General features: G+C 45.0%; 1 protein-coding gene across 3 annotated transcripts in view; it reads right to left on the bottom strand.

Moving 5' to 3' along the window:
• LOC134355030 (kynurenine--oxoglutarate transaminase 3-like) overlaps positions 1 to 22221 on the bottom strand; it is a 185124-nt gene that overhangs the window by 87302 nt on the left and 75601 nt on the right. For 2 of the 3 annotated variants that reach the window (XM_063064689.1, XM_063064688.1), the window contains 2 exons: positions 5149 to 5207; positions 1075 to 1225 (listed from right to left, as the gene is read on the bottom strand). In XM_063064689.1, coding sequence (XP_062920759.1) covers positions 1075 to 1225; positions 5149 to 5207 — 210 coding nt within the window. Of the gene's footprint in view, positions 1 to 1074; positions 1226 to 5148; positions 5208 to 10499; positions 10566 to 22221 lie in introns of all 3 variants that reach the window. The other variant, XM_063064691.1, reaches the window with a different exon arrangement.

The raw sequence follows: 22221 nt of genomic DNA, 5'->3' as shown, positions 1-22221 counted from the left end.
GTGGGCTCCAGCAACAGAAGACCACAGTCTTGATGAAGGGTCTCGGTCCGAAATGTCAACTGTTTATTCCTCTCCATAGATGCTGCCTGTCTTGCTGAGTTCCTCCAGCATTTTGTGAGTTGCTTGGTCTGTATGTGCTACTTTACAAATGGTATAGTTAGTGGCTCACCAGTATAATTACATCTCAGTTGGTTTATTGAGATTTCAAGCCATGCAGGGTAGAGTTCTGCCAACGTCACGAACAAATATTTCACAACTTTCCTCAGATACTATAATGCATCATTTCAGTACTCAATACTAAACACTGAACTCAGCTACAGCCATACAACAGTATAGAACAGGAACGGGCCCTTTGGCCCACAATTGTGTGCTAAACTCATTAACCTTACTAAGCTAGTCCTTTCTGCCCACACATGGTCTATATAAATATAGAATATAAAAGCAAGGATATAATGCTGAGACTTTATAAAACACTGGTGAGGCCTCACTGGGAGTGTTGTGAGCAGTTTTGGGCCCCTTAGAAAGGATGTGCTGAAACTGTAGAGGGTTCAAAGGAGCTCCACGAAAATGATTGAATGGCTTGTCATTGGAGGAGCGTTTGATGGCTCTGTGCCTGTATCCACTAGAATTCAGAAGAATGAGGGGTGAAACTGATCGAATAGTGAAAGGCCTTGATAGAGTGGATGTGCAGAGGATATCAAGGACCAGAGGACACAGCCTCAGAATACAGGAGTGTCCTTTTACAACAGAGATGAGGAGGAATTTCTGTAGGCAGAGAGTGGTGAATCTGTGGAATTCATTGCCACAGGCAGCTGTGGAGGCCAAGTCATTGGGTATATTTAAGGCAGAAGTTGATGGATTATTGATTGGTCAGGGCATGAAGAACTACAGGGAAGAAAGCAGGATATTGGGGCTGAGAAGGAAAAGAATCAGCCATGATGAAATGGTGAGGTAGACTCGATGGGACAAATGGCCTAATTCTGCCCCTATATTTCATGGTTTTAAATCCCTTCATTCTCTGTGAATTTGTGTGCTTATCTTAGAGCCTGTTAAATGAGACAAATGAGAACTTACAAACCCTCGTGTGTACTGATTCAGCATGAAATTTTCTCCTGCTATTGCGCCAGCCAGTGCTTCACACACATGGGAAGGAGGTAGCACGTCTGGGAACCCCAGACCGAGGTTGACCACTCCTGGCTCAGCAGCCAATTTGGTAAATTCAGTCCTGCACAACAGAGCACACCTGTTAATAACAGAGGAAGGTAACAGGTCCAGAATATTGATTGGTATATTGATCGGTACAGCACAGGTTCAGCCCAACAAGGCTCATCAGAGCATGATACCAAATTAGACTCAACCCTTCTGCCTATTTGAGATCCATATCCCTCCATTCTCTGCCTATTCACGTGCCTGACTAAAAGTCTCTTGAAGGCCATTACAGACATCCCACCTCTCCCGGAAGTTCCAGGCGTCTCCCACATTTAATAGTGGCTCCCTGATGCCCGCAAATTACATACAATGTCCCGGAAATTGATTTTTTTGAGAGCGAGCATGACAGAACGCGCGAGAAAGAGCGAGGGAGCAGGCACAAGAGCAAGAATGCAAGCGCGAGACAGCAAGCGCGAGTGAGAGAGCGTGAGAGCCAGAGCGAGAGAGAGCAAGAGAGCAAGCACGAGAGAGCGAACGCGAGTGAGCGACCACGAGAGAAAGCACAAGAGACAGAGTGAGAGCAAGAGCGAGAAAGAAAGCGCGAGAGAGCGAGCGCAGTGAGGGCAACCACGAGCGAGAGAGCGAGCGCGCGAGACAGAGAGAGAGAGCGAGAGAAAGAGCGAGAGTGTTCCAAAAAAAGAAAATATGAAACGTACTTCACCCCAGACTACACTAAAGTGTACCCCTGCCTAATAGGGGTCAAAAATAATGACACTGTTGCTCGCTGCGCTGTTTGCAACAGTGACTTTTCTATTGCCCATGGTGGGTTAAGACTGTAAAAGACATGTTGAGGTGGGTTTAACAGGTGTCATTTGTTTATTGGCATAGCTAATGTTATTTAAACTAGCTGGCTAGCTGCTAAGGAACTACTCTATTGCAGACATCCCACCGCTCCCGGAAGTTCTGGGAGTCTCCCGCAAATTGATGGTGCTACCTCCCTGAAATGGGTTTTTGCAGGGTGGGATGTATGCCATTATCATATCTGGTTCCACTACCAATCTTGGCAGCATTCTCCAGGCACGCACTGTTCTGTTCTGTAACTTTAAAACATTATTTGAATTTATTTAAATCTTACATCCATCCCACAACACGAGGGAGTAAAGATCTTTGTGTCATGACTCCGTCGCAATGTAGAGACGTGAATTTATAAGTCTAATGGCTTGTAGAAAGAAGCTGTCCTGTAGCCTGTTGGTCCTGGCTTGAATGATGCAATACCGTTTGCCAGAGGGAAGCTGCTGAAACAGTTTGTGGCTGGGGTGACTGGTGTCCCTGATGATCTTCCAAGCCTTTTTTATGCACCTGCTGCTGTAAGTGTCCTCAGTGGAGGGAAGTTCACGTCCACAGATGTGCTGGGTTATCCATACCGCCCTCTGCAGTGCCCAGCGATCAAGGTTGGTGCAGTTCCCGTACCAGGCAGTGATACAGCCAGTCAGGATGCTCTCAATGGTGCCCCTGTAGAAGCTTTTGAGAAGTTGAGGGTTTATGTCGAACTTCTTCAGTTGCCTGAGGTGGAAGACACGCTGTTGTACTTTTTTTGCCACACAGCCGGTGTGTACAGTCAGGTGAGATCTTCGGTGCTGTGTTTACTGAGGAACTTGGAACTACTCACCCTCTCAACTGTAGTCCCATTGATGTTGACTGGGGAGAGCCTGTCTCCGTTCCTCCTGCAATCCACAATCAGCTGTTTTGTTGTTTGGACATTGAGGGAGAGGTTGTTATCTTGGCACCACTGCGTCAGCGTGTTAACCTCTCCTCTGTAGGCTGTCTCGTCACAGCTAGAAATAAAGCTTATCAACCTCGTGTCATCTGCAAATTTGATCAGCAGATTGGAGCTGTGTGTGGCAGCACAGTCGTGGGTATAAAGGGAGTAGAGAAGGGGACTCAGGACACAACCCTGGGGGGTATCTGTGTAAAGGATCCAAGGAGTAGAGGTGAGGGAGCCCATCCTTACTGTCTTACTGATAGGACATCTAGGACCCAGCTGCACGAGGCGGGTGCAGGCCGGGGTCTCAGAGCTTCTTGTCAAGTCTGAAGGGAACTATGGTGTTGAATGCTTAACTGTAGTCTAGGAACAGCATTCCAATGTATTCATCCCTCTCCTCCAGCTGAGTGAGGACAGTGTGTATTGCTGTGGCTATGGCATGATCGGTAGAGTAGTTCCGTTGGTAGCTGAACTGTAGAGGGTCCAGTGTGGGTGGCAGCATGCTGCAGATGTAGTCTTGACCAGCCTCTCAAAGCGTTTGCTTATAATTGAGGTGAGTGCAACATGGCACCAATTCAAAGAAACTCACAGGAGTCCAAAAATAAGGGTGCAGTTCGAGTTTACTTTAAGCGAGCCACGCACGTATCATGTAGTAGTGCGACCTATGCAATTCAATATTTATACATATGAACATAATGAATTATTTAAACAAACAGGAAAGCATAATCAAACAATATACAGTGCCTATAAAAAGTATTCACACCCCCCCCAGAAGTTTTCATGTTTTATTGTTTTACAACATTGTATCACAGTGGATTTAATTTGGCTTTTTTGACACTGGTCAACAGAAAAACTCTTTCGTGTTAAAATGAAGACCGATTTCTACAAAGTGTTACAGTACCTACTATACTACCAGAACAGACAGGTCAGAGTGGGAATGGGAAGGGAATTGAAATGGCTAGCAATCGGAAACTCTGGATGGTCAAGGTGCATGGAGCACAGGTAACTTGAGAAAGGCGTACAAGATGATAAGAGGCATAAATTTTGGTCCCCTAATCTGAGGAAAGACATTCTTGCCATAGAGGGAGTACAAAGAAGGTTCACCAGATTGATTCCTGGGATGGCAGAACTTTCATATGATGAAAGACTGGATCGACTAGGCTCATACTCTCTGGAATTTAGAAGATTGAGGGGGGATCTTATTGACACGTATAAAATCCTAAAGGGATTGGACAGGCTAGATGCAGGAAGATTGTTCCCGATGTTGGGAAGTCCAGAACGAGGGGTCACAGTTTGAGGATAAAGGGGAAGCCTTTTAGGACCGAGATGAGGAAAAACTTCTTCACACAGAGAGTGGTGAATCTGTGGAATTCTCTGCCACAGGAAACAGTTGAGGCCAGTTCATTGGCTATATTTAAGAGGGAGTTAGATATGGCCCTTGTGGCTAAAGGGATTGGAGGTATGGAGAGAAGGTAGGTATAGGGTTCTGAGTTGGATGATCAGCCATGATCATACTGAATGGCGGTTCAGGCTCGAAGGGCCGAATGGCCTACCCCTGCACCTATTTTCTATGTTTCTATAAATCGATTGGACAGCCAGTGCCTTTTTCTCGGGGCAGAAATGGATGATAGAGAGAGCATAATTTTAAGATGATTGGAGAAAAATATGTGGGATATGTCCAAGGTATGTATGTATGTATATATGTATGTATGTATGTATATTAAATTTATTTATTTACACAAGAGTGGTAGGTGCTTGGAATATGCTACCAAGGGTTGTGGTGGAAGCAGATACATTAGGCACATTTAAGAAACAGAGAGGAACATGGATAATAGAAAAATGGAGGGCTGTGTGGGATTGATCTTGGAGTAGGTTAATTCCTACGGCAAAACCTTGTGGGCCAAAGTGACTGTACTGTGCTGTAATGTTCTATGTTCTATGAAACATCGACTGCTTATTTCTCTCCATTGACTTGCTGAGTTCCTCTGGCATTTTGTGTATCCTGCTCAAGATTTCCAGCATCAGTGTTTATAATGAAGGTGAGTGCTCTGTTTCTGTCCAAATGCTTAATAGAACCAATTAACCCACATTCCTAACCAATATTTACACAATTCCCCAAATTTATCAAGTCTATTTTCAGTCCACCATGAGCTCCAGGAAGAAAGAACAGGCTGACACCCAAGGAAACCTTACAGAATACAGCTCTGTGCTGAGAGCATTTTAAAATTAGCACTTACCACACATTCTTATCGAGGCCTTCAATCCTCCTTGCATTTTTGTGCCTGAGTAAAGCCATCTACAAGTTGGAAAAAAGGTATTTTTATACATTTTGTAAGTCTAATGTGATTACAAGCCTTTAGAAAACAATCTTAAGGCCAATCAATAAGGTCAAAGTAAAAATCTCAATATACATGTTCCAGAAGACTGCACAACTCTAAGGCAGAATACCTCTGGTTGCCTTTTTTTGATATATTCATGCAACATACAATACTATGCCAAAGTCTTAGGCACATATATATATATAGCTAGGGTGTCTAAGACTGTTGCACAGTACTGGATTTGTCAACGTGGAGCAGAGAGCGAGTTTGTAAATCTGGCGGGAGCAAGCATGATGGGACTGGTGAAGGTGGAGTGTGGGACAGGTGGCAGAGGAGGAGTGCTGGGGGATGGGGTGGTGTGGGTGCAGACACACCCAGCCCTGAGGCACTGGGCAAGGTCATTTGATTCCAAACAATTGGTTTACTCATCATTACAGAATGTCTCTCTGGTGCTTCCCACTCCCTCCCCCCTTTCCCAACCATGATTCCCCTCTCCCTGCCCCCTTCCCACTCTCAGTCCACAAAACAGACCAACAGCAGAATCAGCTTTATCATCACTCACACGTATCATGACATGTTTTTTTCTTTGCAACAGTAGTACAGTGCAATACATTAAATTACTACATTACTGTGCCTAAGTCTTAGGAACCCTAGCTATATCCAAGGTAGTAATCAAGACATCTTCAAGGATCAGTGCCTCAGAAAGGTGGTGTACATTATTAATGACCCTCTTCTCATTGCTAACATCAGGAAGGAGGTACAGAAGACTGAAGGCGCACACTCAGCGATTCAGGGACAGCTCCTGCCCCTCTGCCATCCAATTTCTGAATGGATATGGAACCCAATGAACACTAACTCACTTCATTTTTATTATTATTTGTCTTTGCAGTACTATTCTTAATTTAACTTTGATATACATATACATACTTACCTAAATTTATTTATTTTCCTATATTTTCATGTATTACATTGCACTGTTCCCGCTAAGTTAACAAATTCACGACATATGCCGGTGATATTAAACCTAGTTCTGGTTCTGATTCTACATATTTGCGCTTAAGACTTTTGCACAGTACTGTATATTGATGTTTCTAGAAAGGACAGCCTTTACATCCATTTCTGGAGAATTACATTTAATTCCAGTTTTATAGAAACATAGAAAATAGGTGCAAGAGTAGGCCATTCGGCCCTTTGAGCCTGCACCGCCATTCAGTATGATCGTGGCTGATCATCCAACTCAGAACCCCGCCCCAGCCTTCCCTCCATACCCCCTGATCCCCGTAGCCACAAGGGCCATATCTAACTCCCTCTTAAATATAGCCAATGAACCGGCCTCAACTGTTTCCTGTGGCAGAGAATTCCACAGATTCACCACTCTCTGTGTGAAGAAGTTTTTCCTCATCTTGGTCCTAAAAGGCTTCCCCTTTATCCTTAAACTGTGACCCCTCGTTCTGGACTTTCCCAACATCGGGAACAATCTTCCTGCATCTAGCCTGTCCAATCCCTTTAGAATTTTATATGTTTCAATAAGATCCCCCCTCAATCTTCTAAATTCCAGCGAGTATAAGCCTAGTCGATCCAGTCTTTCATCATATGAAAGTCCTGCCATCCCAGGAATCAATCTGGTGAACCTTCTTTGTACTCCCTCTATGGCAAGGATGTCTTTCCTCAGATTAGGGGACCAAAACTGCACACAATACTTCAGGTGTGGTCTCACCAAGGCCTTGTACAACTGCAGTAGTACCTTCCTGCTCCTGTACTCGAGTCGTCTTGCCATGAATGCCAGCATACCATTCGCCTTTTTCACCGCCTGCTGTACCTGCATGCCCACTTTCAATGACTGGTATACAATGACGCCCAGGTCTCATTGCACCTCCCCTTTTCCTAATCGGCCACCATTCAGATAATAATCTGTTTTCCTGTTCTTATTTTATTACTCAAACAAAAACTATTTTCAGTTATGACTACTCCGAAACTGACAGATTCATCTGGTTTTCTAAGGTTCTTAAAAGGGTGAATATCTACCATTCTTAGTTAGTTTGGCTCACATACTCTAGACCTAAAAAAGCGACTTCTATCTAACTTCTGAAATAGGTTAGCAAAGTACTTCATTTAGGAGAATTAAGTGTAAATTCTCATTGTGGAAGGAGTTTGAAATTTGTATCACCAACTCAATGTTCCAACCTATTCTGATAAGAACGGCAAAATTAATCTAATGGCTTAATCATTTTGGATTCTAAATCTAGTATTGAAAACACTTGCCCCATGTACACAAATAAACAAGTCATCTTGCCTATGGGAGATTTAGTTTGAAATCCACATTGTTGTTTTAGCAACAACATCCATTGATAAAGTGTTGGATTAACTGGTTTTACCGGAACAGATCAAGTCCCCGACAGATACTTTGCAAGTTGTTCTGAGCTTTCTCCCTTCTGCAATAAACTCCCGACCTCAAAGTTCACAAACATCTTGCTTAGTCAGATTAATTACTGTTTTAATCTGATTTCCGAGTATACCTACCTTATTGTAACCTCAGATGCAAAAGGTACATAAGTGAAAGTAAGTAAGGGCATCCGTTAGTCTTGCGAGACCATGGATCTGCGCCTGGAAAGTCTTCACTCTCCAGGGCACAGGCCTGGGCAAGGTTGTATGGAAGACCAGCAGTTGCCCATGCTGCAAGTCTCCCCTCTCCACAACACCAATGTTGTCCAAGGGAAGGGCATTAGGACCCATACAGCTTGGCACCAGTGTCGTCGCAGAGCACTGTGTGATTAAGTGCCTTGCTCAAGGACACAACATGTTCCCTCGGCTGGGGCTCGAACTCATGACCTTCAGGTCGCTAGTCCAATGCCTTAACCACTTGGCCACATGCCCACACAAAAGGTACACAGAGGCATAGGAAAGTACAGCACAGAAACAAGCCCATCTACTCCGTACCGAACTATTTAAACTGCTTACTCCCATCAACCTGCACCGGCACCACAGCCTCCACACCCCTACCATCCAAACTTCTCTTAAGCATTGAAATCGAGATCGCAAGTACCATTTGCGCTGGCAGCTCATTCCACACTCTCATGACCCTCTAAATCAAGAAGTTTCCCCTTAAACTTTTCACTTTTCAGCCTTAACCCACGACCTCTAGTTGTAGTCGCACCCAACCTCAGTGGAAAAAGCCTGCTTGCATTACCGCTCATAATTTTGTATACCTCTATCAAATCTCTTAATCTTCTACATTCCAAGGAATACCCTCAGTTTACCTGTGCTTGCCATGCTTCCACTGATAAGACCCTTGTTATTCTGCATTTCCATCTGGAGACATGAGAGTCCACGGATGCTGGAATACACAGCAACAGACGAAATGCTAACAAACTCAGTGGGAAATGTTTTGACCTGTGCAACCCTCAGGTTTGGCCAACGGTGTTAGTCTCGGGAAAACAGTCTCTGGCCCCACCAAACAAGTGAAATCTGAGGTTAAAAACCTCATGTTTGTGTGGATGCTGCATGAGGTGTTCCCCTGTTACAAATCAGTACCACAAAATAACAAACCGTACTCCACATGCAATTAAAAAGATTTAGCTTTATAATTCTTCATTTGACTTGAGGGTTAGAAACATAGAAAACCTACAGCTCAATACAGGCACTTCGGCCCACAAAGCTGTACCAAACATGTCCTTACCTTAGAACTACCTAGGCTTACCCATAGTGCTCTATTTTTCTAAGCTCCATGTACCTGTCCAGAAGCCTCTTAAAAGACCCTATCATATCCGCCTTCACCACTGCTGCCGGCAGCCCATTCCACACACTCACCACTTTCTGCGTAAAAAACTTAACCCTGACATCTCCTCTGTACCTACTTCCAAGCACCTTAAAACTATGCCCTCTCATGCTAGCCATTTCAGCCCTGGGAAAAAGCCTCTGACTATCCACACGACCAATGCCTCTCATTATCTTGTACACCTCTATCAAGTCACCTCACATCCTCCGTCGCTCCAAGGAGAAAAGGTCGAGTTCACTCAACCTATTCTCATAAGGCATGCTCCCCAATCCAGGCAACATCCTTGTAAATCTCCTCTGCACCCTTTCTATGGTTTCCACATCCTTCCTGTAGTGAGGCGACCAGAATTGAGCACAGTACGCTAGGTGGAGTCTGACCAGGGTCCTATATAGCTACAACATTACCTCTGGGCTCTTAAACTCAACCCCACGGTTGATGAAGGCCAATGCACCATATGCCTTCATAACCACAGAGTCAACCTGCATAGCCGCTTTGAGCGTCCTATGGACTCAGACCCCAAGATCCCTCTGATCCTCCACACTGCCGAGAGTCTTACCATTAATGTTATATTCTGCCATCATATTTGACCTCACAAAATGAATGACCTCACACTTATTAAACAAAAACAAAAAAACTTATTGAACCACCTCACACTTATAGAGATAAACAAAAGAGAAAAGGGCCCATTTTAATGAAACAGTCTAATGTGCACGTTGGAGCTCACGGTTTCCCGTCCGTTAGTCGATTTTCCCCCAGTCGTCATCGACTCCCAGCCCCATTCCGAGTCCACTCCGTCCTGCAGTCTACGATCTCTCCATTCTGGCATCTTCTCTCTCCGTCTTCCGCTGAACAAAAGACCTCGAACCACTCGGTCTCAGGCACACAACAAGAAAAAACACTCCCCTCGTTGGACGGCGTGCATTCCAAAGCCCCCGTTGCCTCTAGTCATAACCCAAACACTGCTGCTGCAGAACAACCATTTCATTAGCAGTGAAACCTTTCTCAGGTCGTTGCACCCGAAATATCAATTATCCATTTCACTCCGCAATTGCTGCTTGACCCACCAAGTTTCTTCAGCATCTTATTTGTTTCCAACTGTCCAACTTCCACATCGTTTATCATCCCTTCTCTAAGGACTTTGAACTTTGTCTCCCACACTCTCAATTTCTATCTTTTACTCTCCAGCTTTATCTTCTATTCCTTTCTCAATTCTCCCTCGAGCCTTCTTGCTACTTGAGTAAGACCATAAGACATACTGTAGCAGCAGAACTCGCAATTCAACCCATAGAGTCTGCTCCGCCATTCCATCTTGGCTGATTTATTTTCCCTCTCAACCCCATTCTCTTGCCTTCTCCCTGTAACCTTTGACACACTTACTAATTATGAGCCTATCAACCTTCGCTTTAAGTATACCCAATGACTTGGCCTCCACAGCTGTCTATGACAATAGATTCCACAGATACATCATACTCTGGCTAAAGAAATTCATCCTCACCTCTGTTTCTTTTTCAAGGCTGTGCACGCTGCTCCTGGACTCTCTCGCTGCAGATGAACAAAATGCCTTGGAGTAAGGAGGCAAATGTGGATCAGAAAATAAACCAATTTGGTTCCCTTTAGGTATTTGCATTCCTTATTTGTACAGTGTCAGTTGTCAAATGAGTATAACTATGTTAGTGCTGATGGATATACTACGCATTTGACAGAATACGGTGTCAGCCACCAGGACAAAAGAAAATGCAATCTGTCTTTGATTCTATCATAGGCCGAGCATCTTATTGCAGCCTTTTGGACACAACTATTGTGAAACTATGATGAGAGACAAAGACCCAGAGCTCAGCACCTGTACCTTAGAACGAGAATGGAATGGAATCTGTCTGCACCAGAAACAACAATGTGCAGAAAATGAACAATCACATGACAGAATTGCAACAGGATTGGATTACATGTGAATGAATGCATTAAGAGGGTAAGAGAGGTTTGGGAAAACCTAGAGTTAATATTCAAGAGAATGAAAATTCAAATAAGGCTTTAATAGCGCATTGTCTAACATGGCTCCCAAAATCCAGTGATGTTACAAGAACTTATAAATACTACTTTATTTTATGTTATCCCAAATTCCATGGTGTAGACAACAAGCAAAGAAACAACAAACTAAAGTGTAAGCAAGGTTTTATCTGTGAGACCGCAAAGACGGCCAGCACTTTGGAAAAATCTCAGCCTGTTGAAAACTATCGTGTGACCTTAGATACCAACCTGAAAGAAGCAGAGACCTTCAGTTAACATCATGGTGCCAGCCTGTGTCACTTCAGACAACGACCCAACACAATGAAGTGACAGATTCTACTTCATATTTAGAACTTAAAGCACCGCAAAAATTCAAGACCAACCGATTCAAGTAAAAGACAGTTGCCAAAATAACATTATTCCTAAGGAATTCCCAGAGTGAGGTGGGATCCTGGAGGAATCACAGGTTTGTCAACATACAAAGAAATGAATCCCATTCAGCAGGTAGAACACCTGCAAATGATTTTCTTAAAGGTCAATGCGACTTCAGCTGGTCTGAAGGTAAATGGTGGCTTGCCGTTGAGGTAGAAAACGTTACAGCACTTGAAGAATGAAGAAGATTCCGTGCAGTTTTGGTACATTTCAGCAAACAAGCCTGGTACATGGCTGCCACATGGAATCTAATTGAAAAACAAATCAATAGTGGTTAAAGTGTTTGGGAGTCCCTGATGGTAGGCAAAGAATTGACATCAGTACAAATTAATATCCTCATTATTTCTTTTCAATGCCTTGCCAATATATGATGGCACAGTAGTGTAGCGGTTAGCACAACGCTTTACAGTACAGGAGAACCCGGTTTAATTCCCACCACTGCCTGTAAGGAGTTTGTATGTTCTCCCTGTGACCGTGTGGGTTTCCTCTGGGTGCTCCAGTTTCCTCACCAAGACCTAATGGTTGGTAGGTTCATTGGTCACTGCAAAATGTCCCATGATTGGGTTAGGGTTAAATCAGTGGATTACTGGGCATGCAGCTCCAAGGCCTGGAAGGCCTTAATCCGCACTGTTTCGTAGTATATATGTAAGTAGATTCTGCTACTTAATTTGGCTCAAAATGTTACTTTAAAAGCTCCAGTAAAATTGATCAAAATCCCTGGTTGTAATACTCATTTATGTGAATAAAGGGAAGGGGGCTGAATACTTTTACTTGCAGGAAGAACACAGGTAGATAGATGACAGAGCAATGGGGTTGTAATAGTGGGCAATTTTAACTTCCCTAATAATGACTGGGTCTAAACACTAAGGGTTTGGATGTGGCAGAATTTAAGTTTGTCCAGAAAAGCTTTCTCAATATGTCGATGGCCCCTACCAGAAAGGGGCATCACTCAAACTTCAACTGGGAAATAAAGCTGGGTAAGTGACTGAAGAGTCATTGGGGAAGCACTATGGGACCAGTGATCATAATTCTACTAGTTTTAAATAATATTTATGGATAGAAATAGGACTGGTCCACAGATCAAAGTCCTAAATTGGGGCAAGGGCTAACTTTTTGATGGCATGAGACAGGAGCATATACAAGGTTGATTGGGAGAGGTTGCTTGCAGATAAAGGAACATGGGACAATTGGGAGGCTTTAAAAAATGAAATGGAAAAAGTTCAGTGCCAACATGCTCCTGTTAAGGTGTAAGACAGGATACCAAGGATGTCCATTTTACACTATGCCTTCCAGTTCATAGACAAATAAGAGCAATCAGAGAGAGGATGATTGTTGACAATTTCAGACAACAAACTCTTCCTGTCAACACCAGTTCCGATGAGAGGTTATCTACATTTTCTCAGTTGCTCTCTCTCAAAGCTGTCTGATTGACCGGACATTTAAAGAATTCTGTTCCATTTCTGGTCAGATAAAGTCCTGATGAAGGGGTTTATCGAAAATGTCAACTGTTTATTCATTTCCATTGATGTCACCAGGTCTGGTGAGATCCTCCAGCATTTTGTGTGTGTTGCTTAAGATTTCCAGCAATGCTTGTATATTGCTGTTCCAGAATATCCTTTCGATTTTTTTGAAAAAAGGATCCTCTCTCTAATTACTTTCATTCATTAACAAAGATGCATGTGGAGGCCAAGTCATTGTATTTAAAGCGGGGGTTAATAGGTTCTTTATCAGTAAGGGCATCAAAGGTTACAGGGAGAAGGCTGGAGAATGGGGTTGAGAGGGATAATAAATCAGCCATGATAGAATGGTGGAGCAGACTTGATGGACTGAATGGCCTAATTCTGTTCATATGTCTTATGGTGTTACTTTGCAGGAGAGGTTAGTCAAAATTGGCTTCTTTGTTCTGGAGTGATGGAAGTTAATAGGGGAGACCTGATAGAAATTTATGAGATTATAAGAGGTTCTTTTAGAGTAGACAGACAATATCCTTTCCCAAGGTTGAAATGTCTAAAAGGCCATACATTTAAGTTGGGGGGGGTGAGTGTTTAGGGGGTGGTGTGGAGCTCAACGACATCAGGATTGATGAAGACGAAGAGTCTCAGCCCAAAATGTCAACTACCTCCACCTGCCTGACCTGCTGAGTTCCTCTAAACGTTTTGTGTGTGTTGCTCAAGGTCTCTAGCATCTGTAGAATCTCTGGTGGCCCTAAAGGATATGATTTAGAGTTGTAGGCAAAAGTTGTTCCTCAAATAAAACCAAGAACTGTACAGCACTACAGGGCCTTTCAGCCCAAGATGAGAGGCATTGATCGTGTGGATAGCCAGAGGTTTTTTCCCAGGGCTGAAGTGGTTAACACAAGGGGGCATAGTTTTAAGGTGCTTGGATGTAGATTCAGAGGGGATGGCAGGGATGAGTTTTTCCACACAGAGAGTGGTGGGTGCATGGAATGCACTGCCAGCGACGGTGGTAGAGGTGGATACAATCGGGCCTTTCAAGAGATCCTTAGATAGGTAAATGGAGCTTAGAAAAATAGAGGGCTATGCGGTAGGGAAATTCTAGGCAGTTTCTAGAGTAGGTTACACGGTCGGCACAATATTGTGGGCCAAAGGGCCTGTAATGTGCTGTAGATTTCTAAGTTCTATATTGTGCCGACACCACTATCAATTTAACCCTTGACTCCTTGACTCCTATACAGCCCATAACCCTCCGTTTTTCTTTCATCCATGTCTTATCTAAGAGTCTCTTAAACTTCCCTATTGTAATAGCCTCTACCACCACCCCCATCAGTGCATTCCAGGCAGCCACCACTCTGTCTAAAGATCCTACCCTCTGACATCTTCCCAAAATGCAGTGGCACCACCTAGGGGAGGAGGCCGTCTAGTGTCCCCACCTGCTTTAAGCAGGCTTCAATTATACCAGGGCCCAAGAAGAACGAGATAACCTGTCTCTATGACTATTGTCCAGTAGCACTTACATCAACTGTGTTGAAATGCTTTGAGAGGTTGGTGGTGAAAAATATCAACTCCTGCATGAGAAGCGACTTGGATCTGCTCCATTTTGCCCACCAACACAACAGATCCACAACAGATGTCATTTCATTAGCTCTTCACTCAACCCTGGAACATCTGGCCAGTGAAGATGCATACATCAGAATGCTCTTTATTAACCACAGCTTGGCATTAAATACCATCAAAGTCCCCAAAACTAATCAATAAGCTTCAAGACCTTGGCTTCAATACCTCCTTGTGCAACTAGATCCTCCATTTTCTCATTTGCAGTCTCCCATCATTTCAGATTGACAACAACATCTCCTCCACAATGTTTAACAGCACAGGTGCACAACAAGGCTCCATTTTTAGCCCCTTGCATTACTCACATTACTCTTATGACCGTGCGTCTAAGCACAGCTCGAAAGCCTTATTTAAGTCTGCTGATGACACCAATGTCATTGGCCGAATCAAAGGTGGTGATGAATCAGCATGTAGGAGGGAGACTGAAAAACTGACTGAGTGATGTCAAAACAACCTCTTACTCAAGGCCAGCAAAACCAAGGAGCTGATTGATTCTTAACTTCAGGAGGAAGAAACCGGAGGTCCATGAGCCAGTCCTCATCAGGGGATCATGGGTGGAGAGGGTCAGCAACTTTAAATTCCTCGATGTTATCATTTGAGGACCTATCCTGGGCCCAGCACATAAGAGCAATTATGAAGAAAGCACAACAGCGCCTCTATTTCGTTAGGAGTTTGCGAAGATGCGGCGTAACATCTGTAACATTGACTAACTTCTACAGAAATGTGGCGGAGGTTATACTGACTGGCTGCTCTCCGATGAAAATTATATCATATCCGTTAAATAGGGGACGTGGACAATTCTGATTTGATGGAGACAGACGTGAAAGCACAGAGGAACATCTGGAGAAATTTCTGAAACGCCAGTTCGCTGTTGCTGTTACTGGGCGATCGAGAATCTTCCGGAGGAAAGGCCTCAAAATCCCTGGCTTTGCCTGCTGCTGGTGACCGAGACTGAGGTCGGATCGTTCGGATAGAGATGGTGCTCGGTATTCAGTGTTGGAGGGCTGATCGGAGGCTCGAAGTTTTCGGACGACTCAGAGTTGGACTGTGGTCGGGCATGGCAGGGAGAGTTTTCTTCCTTCTCCTGTCTGTGTGAGATGTGGGACTTTCGAGAAACTTTGAACTCTTTTAACTGTGCCATGGACTGTTCTTCATCAAATTATGGTATTGTTGCACTGTTGTAACTACATGTTATAATTATGTGGTTTTGTTAGCTTTTTCAGTCTTGGTTTGTCCTGTGTTTTGTGATATCACACCGGAGGAATAATGTATCATTTCTTAACGCATGCATTACTAAATGACAATAAATGAGGACCGGGTGTCCTCATAATCTAATCTAACCTAATCCTAAAACAGTTTTGACAATCGTCAAGCTGGAGAGGGTGCAGAAGAGATTTTTGAAGATGCTGGCTGGACTAGAGGAGCTCAGTTATCGAGACAGGTTGGCCACACTGGATCATTATTGCTTGGAGTGTAGGAGAATGAGAGACGACCTCATGTAGTTTATAAAATCATGAAATGTATGAATAGGTTGGGCAGTCATAGTCTAAATTTAAAGACAAGAAATTCTGCAGGTGCTGTAAATCCAAAGCAGCATACACAAAAGTGGTGGGGGAGCTCAGTAGGTCAGGCAGCATCCATGGAAATGAATGAGCAGTCGGTGTTTTGGGCTGAGACCCTTCTTCAGGACTGGAAAGGAAGGGGCAAGACACCGGAATAAAAAGGTGAAGGAGGATAGTTGGAAGGTGATAGGTGAAGCCAGGTGGGCAGGAACGATAAAGGGCTGGAGGAGAAGGAATCTGATAGGCGAAGGGAGTAGAGTAGACCATAGGAGAAAGGGTAAGAGGAGGGGACCCAAAGGCAGGGGAGAAGAGGCAAGAGGTCAGAGTGGGGATTTGAAGAGCTGAGGGGGAGGGAATTTTTTGTTACCCGAAGGAGAAACTGATATACATGTCATCAGGTTGGAGACTACCCAGATGGAATACAAGGTGTTGCTCCTCCACCCAGAGGGTGGGCTCATCGTGGCTCCAGAGGTCACGGAACAATATGTGGTTACTGGCATGGGAATCAGAATTAAAATGTTTGGCCACCGGAAATTCCACTTTTTGCTGGATAGAGTGGAAATGCTCGACAAAGCTGTCCCCCAATTTACAACGGGTCTCACCAATATACAGCAGCCTACATCGGGAGCACTGGACACAGGTGAAGTATTGCCTCATCTGGAAGGATTTTTTAGGGACCTGAATGGAGATGAGGGAGGAGGTGAATGGGCAAGTGTAGCATCTTGACTGTTTGCAGGGATAAGTGCAGGGAAGAAGATTACGAGGGAGGGACGAAAGGGCAAAGGAATCACGGACGGAGTGATCCCTGTGGAAAGCAGAGAGTGAGGGGAGGTAAAGATATGTTTGGTAGTAGTATCTCCCTGGAGAAGGTGGAAATTGTGGAAATGATGTGTTGTATGCGGAGGCTCATGGGGTGGTAGGTAAGGACAAAGGGGAAAGGAACTGTCACTGTTAAGGTGGCGGGAAGATGGGGTGAGGACAGACATTCGGGAAAGGGAGGAGATGGGGTTGAGAGCAGCATCAACGGTGGAGGAAGGGAAATCGCGTTATTTGAAGAAGAACGATATCTCTGATAACCTGGAAAGGAAAGCTGCATCCTAGGAACAGATGTGGTAAAAAAGGAGGAACTGAGAAAAGGGAATAGCATTTTTACAGGAAAGAGACAGTGGGAAGAGGTATAGTCAAGATAACTGTGGGAATTGGTAGGTTTATAAAAGATATCAGTCAACAGTTTATCTCCAGAGATGGAGACAGAGAGGTCGAGAAAGAGGAGAGTGGAGTCAGAAATGCACCAAGTGAATTTAAAGGCAGGTTGGAAGTTGGAGGGAAAATTGGTGAAACTTACAAATTCAACATGGGCGCGTGAAGCAGCACCAATGCAGCCATCAATGTTAACGCAGCAAGAGTTGGGGTGCACTACTTGGAAAGGCTTGCAACATGAACTGTTCTGCATAGCCAACAGGCATAGCTGGGGCCCATGGCTACCCCTTGAGTCTGGAGAAAGAGGGAGGAGCCGAAGGAAAAACTGTTGACAACGAGGGCCAGTTCTGCCAGATGGAGAAGGATAGAGGTGGAGGGAGTCTTTTATTGAGAAAGAAGCAAAGAGATTTAAAGCCTTCTTGATGGGGGATAGAAATGTATAGGGACTGAACATCCATGGTGAAAATGAGGTGGTCAGGGCCGGGAGATTGAAAGTAGTGAGGAAATCAAAAGCATGAAAAGTGTTGCAGATGCCAGGAACCAAATCTTCTCGATTGATGACATCCAGGAGGTGAGGGCAGGTCACCATTCAGAGGTGACCTTGGAGAATTGCAGTGATTACAACTTCAGCATCATCTTTAAAGGAAGGAAAAAGAACTTGGACCTGGTGGCCAACAGTCCCAAGGAAGCTCAGCACTGGAAGAGAAACTCCAGCATGAAACCGAGAGAGCAGGTGGATGGGACTGTATCCCACTATTTGGGTTTGGATGGGACTGTATCCCACTGTTTGGGTTTGGATGGGACCGTATTTGGGTTTGGATAGGACTGCATCACACTGTTTGGGTTTGGATGGGACCCTATCCCACTGTTTGGGTTTGGATGGGACCCTATCCCACTGTTTGGGTTTGGATGGGACCCTACCCCACTGTTTGGATTTGGATGGGTCCAAATGGCTACAGGGAGGTAGTCACACCTAGGCTGTCGGAAGCAGGTCGTTGGGTGACAGTCAGAGGGGGGAAAGTGAAGGTGAGCAGACAGGTAGTGCATAGCACCCCTGTAGCCATTCCGCTGAATAATAAGTTTACTGTCCTGGATACTGTTGGCGGGGACGACCGACCAGGTGTGAGCCACGGTGGCAGGGCCTCTGGCACTGAGACTGACCTGGTGGTCCAGAAGGGTGGGACGGAGAAGAGGAGAGCTGTCGTCATTGGAGGCTCTATAGTCAGGGGAGCAGACAGGAGATTTTGTGGGCGTGAGAAGGACACCCGCATGGTTTGTTGCCTCCTGGGTGCCAAGGTCCAGGATGTCTCTGACCGGGTGCACGACATCCCGGTACGAGAGGGAAAGCAACCTGAATTCGTGATACATGTAGGGGCCAACGACATAGGCAGGAAGAGGGATGAGGTCCTGAAGTGTGAGTTTCGGGAAAAAGGCAGAAGGCTGAAGAACAGGACCTCAAAGGTGGCGTTCTCAGGATTGCTGCCAGTGCTACGTGACAGTGATGGTAAGAATTGGAGGAGATGGCAATTGAATGCATGGCTGAGGAGTTGGTGCAGGGAGCAGGGTTTTAGATTTTTGGATCATTGGGATCTCTTCTGGGGAAGGTGGGACCTGTACAGATTGGATGGGTTGCACCTGAACTCAAGGGGGAGCAATATCCTTGCAGGTAGGTTTGCTAGCATGGTTCGGGAGGGTTTAAACTAATTTGCAAGAGGGATGGGACCTGGAGCGATAGAGCAGAGAAAGAAGTGCATGGAGTAAAGCCAGATCTAACATATAGGGAGACTTTGAGGAAAGAGAAGCAGAATAAACGGTGTAAAGACAGTAAGGTAGAAGGGCTGAAATGTGTGTACCTCAATGCAAGAAGCATCAGGAACAAAGGTGATGAACTGAGAGCTTGGATACATACATGGAATTATGATGTAGTGGCCATTACAGAGACTTGGCTGGCACCAGGGCAGGAATGGATTCTCAATATTCCTGGATTTCAGTGCTTTAAAAGGGATAGAGAGGGCGGAAAAGGGGGAGGAGAGGTGGCATTACTGGTCAGGGATACTATTACAGCTACAGAAAGGGGGGGTAATGTAGCAGGATCCTCTTTTGAGTCAGTATGGGTGGAAGTCAGGAACAGGAAGGGAGCAGTTACTCTATTGGGGGTATTCTATAGGCCCCCTGGTAGCAGCAGAGATACAGAGGAGCAGATTGGGAGGGAGATTTTGGAAAGGTGCAAAAATAACAGGGTTGTTATCATGGGTGATTTTAACTTCCCTAATATTGATTGGCACCTGATTAGCTCTAAGGGTTTAGATGGGACAGAGTTTGTTAAGTGTGTCCAGGACGGATTCCGGTCACAGTATGTGGACAGGCCAACTAGGGGGAATGCCATACTAGATCTAGTACTAGGTAATGAACCGGGTCAGGTCACAGATCTCTCAGTGGGTGAGCATCTGGGTGATAGTGACCACCGCTCCCTGGCCTTTAGCATTATCATGGAAAAGGATAGAATCAGAGAGGACAGGAAAATTTTTAATTGGGGAAGGGCAAATTATGAGACTATAAGGCTAGAACTTGCGGGTGTGAATTGGGATGATGTTTTTGCAGGGAAATGTACTATGGACATGTGGTCGATGTTTAGGGATCTCTTGCAGGATGTTAGGGATAAATTTGTCCCGGTGAGGAAGATAAAGAATGGTAGGGTGAAGGAACCATGGATGACAAGTGAGGTGGAAAATCTAGTCAGGTGGAAGAAGGCAGCATACATGAGGTTTAGGAAGCACGGATCAGATGGATCTATTGAGGAATATAGGGAAGCAAGAAAGGAGCTTAAGAAGGGGCTGAGAAGAGCAAGAAGGGGGCATGAGAAGGCCTTGGTGAGTAGGGTAAAGGAAAACCCCAAGGCATTCTTCAATTATGTTAAGAAAAAAAGGATGACAGGAGTGAAGGTAAGACCGATTAGAGATAAAGGTGGGAAGATGTGCCCGGAGGCTGTGGAAGTGAGCGAGGTCCTCAATGAATACTTCTCTTCGGTATTCACCAATGAGAGGGAACTTGATGATGGTGAGGATAATATGAGTGAGGTTGATGTTCTGGAGCATGTTGATATTAAGGGAGGGGAGGTGTTGGAGTTGTTAAAATACATTAGGATGGATAAGTCCCCGGGGCCTGACGGAATATTCCCCAGGCTGCTTCACGAAGCAAGGGAAGAGATTGCTGAGCTTCTGGCTAGGATCTTTATGTCCTCGTTTTCCACGGGAATGGTACCGGATGATTGGAGGGAGGCGAATGTTGTCCCCTTGTTCAAAAAAGGTAGTAGGGATAGTCTGGGTAATTATAGACCAGTGAGCCTTACGTCTGTGCTGGGAAAGCTGTTGGAAAAGATTCTTAGAGATAGGATCTATGGGCATTTAGAGAATCATGGTCTGATCAGGGACAGTCAGCATGGCTTTGTGAAGGGCAGATCGTGTCTAACAAGTCTGATAGAGTTCTTTGAGAAGGTGACCAGGCATATAGATGAGGGTAGTGCAGTGGATGTGATCTATACGGATTTTAGTAAGGCATTTGACAAGGTTCCACACGGTAGACTTATTCAAAAAGTCATAAGGCATGGGATCCAGGGAAGTTTGGCCAGGTGGATTCAGAATTGGCTTGCCTGCAGAAGGCAGAGGGTGGTGGTGGAGGGAGTACATTCAGATTGGAGGATTGTGACTAGTGGTGCCCCACAAGGATCTGTTCTGGGACCTCTACCTTTTGTGATTTTTATTAATGACCTGAATGTGGGAATAGAAGGGTGGGTTGGCAAGTTTGCAGACGACACAAAGGTTGGTGGTGTTGTAGATCGTGTAGAGGATTGTCAAAGATTGCAGAGAGACATTGACAGGATGCAGAAGTGGGCTGAGAAGTGGCAGATGGAGTTCAACCTGGAGAAGTGTGAGGTGGTACACTTTGGAAGGACAAACTCCAAGGCAGAGTACAATGTAAATGGCAGGACACTTGGTAGTGTGGAGGAGCAGAGGCATCTGGGGGTACATGTCCACAGATCCCTGAAAGTTGCCTCACAGGAAGATAGGGTAGTTAAGAAAGCTTATGGGGTGTTAGCTTTCATAAGTCGAGGGACAGAGTTTAAGAGTCGCGATGTAATGATGCAGCTCTGTAAAATTCTGGTTAGGCCACACTTGGAGTACTGTGTCCTGTTCTGGTCGCCTCACTATAGGAAGGATGTGGAAGCATTGGAAAGGGTACAGAGGAGATTTACCAGGATGCTGCCTGGTTTAGAAAGTATGCATTATGATCAGAGATTAAGGGAGCTAGGGCTTTACTCTTTGGAGAGAAGGAGGATGAGAGGAGACATGATAGAGGTGTACAAGATAATAAGAGGAATAGATAGAGTGGATAGCCAGCGCCTCTTCCCTTGGGCACCACTGCTCAATACAAGTGGACATGGCTTTAAGGTAAGGGGTGGGAAGTTCAAGGGGGATTTTAGGGGAAGGTTTTTTACTCAGAGAGTGGTTGGTGCGTGGAATGCACTGCCTGAGTCAGTGGTGGAGGCAGATACCCTAGTGAAGTTTAAGAGACTACTAGACAGGTATATGGAGGAATTTAAGGTGGGGGCTTATATGGGAGGCAGGGTTTGAGGATCGGCACAACATTGTGGGCCAAAGGGCCTGTACTGTGCTGTACTATTCTATGTTCTATGTTCTATGCAAGTAGGGACTGAATCGCAGAAGATAGAATGGAGCCAAGAGGTATATTTAATGTCAGAGAAATGTACACAATATACGTCCTGAAATTCTTTTTCTTCACAAGGTATGAGGACACGAGTTCAGTGGGGCAGGAGCAGACAGACAATGGGCCTACCCGGACAGTCAGGTCCGTGGATCCTGATCCTGGGTTGGAGATGGAAGCGAGCAGTACAGGGTAAGAGAACTATGGTTGTCGTGGATGGGGGATC

The sequence above is a fragment of the Mobula hypostoma genome, chromosome 12 (assembly GCF_963921235.1).
Source record: "Mobula hypostoma chromosome 12, sMobHyp1.1, whole genome shotgun sequence".
NCBI lineage: Eukaryota > Metazoa > Chordata > Chondrichthyes > Myliobatiformes > Myliobatidae > Mobula > Mobula hypostoma.
The sequence above is the reverse complement of the archived record's forward strand: the minus strand, read 5'-3'. Positions and strand labels throughout refer to the sequence as shown.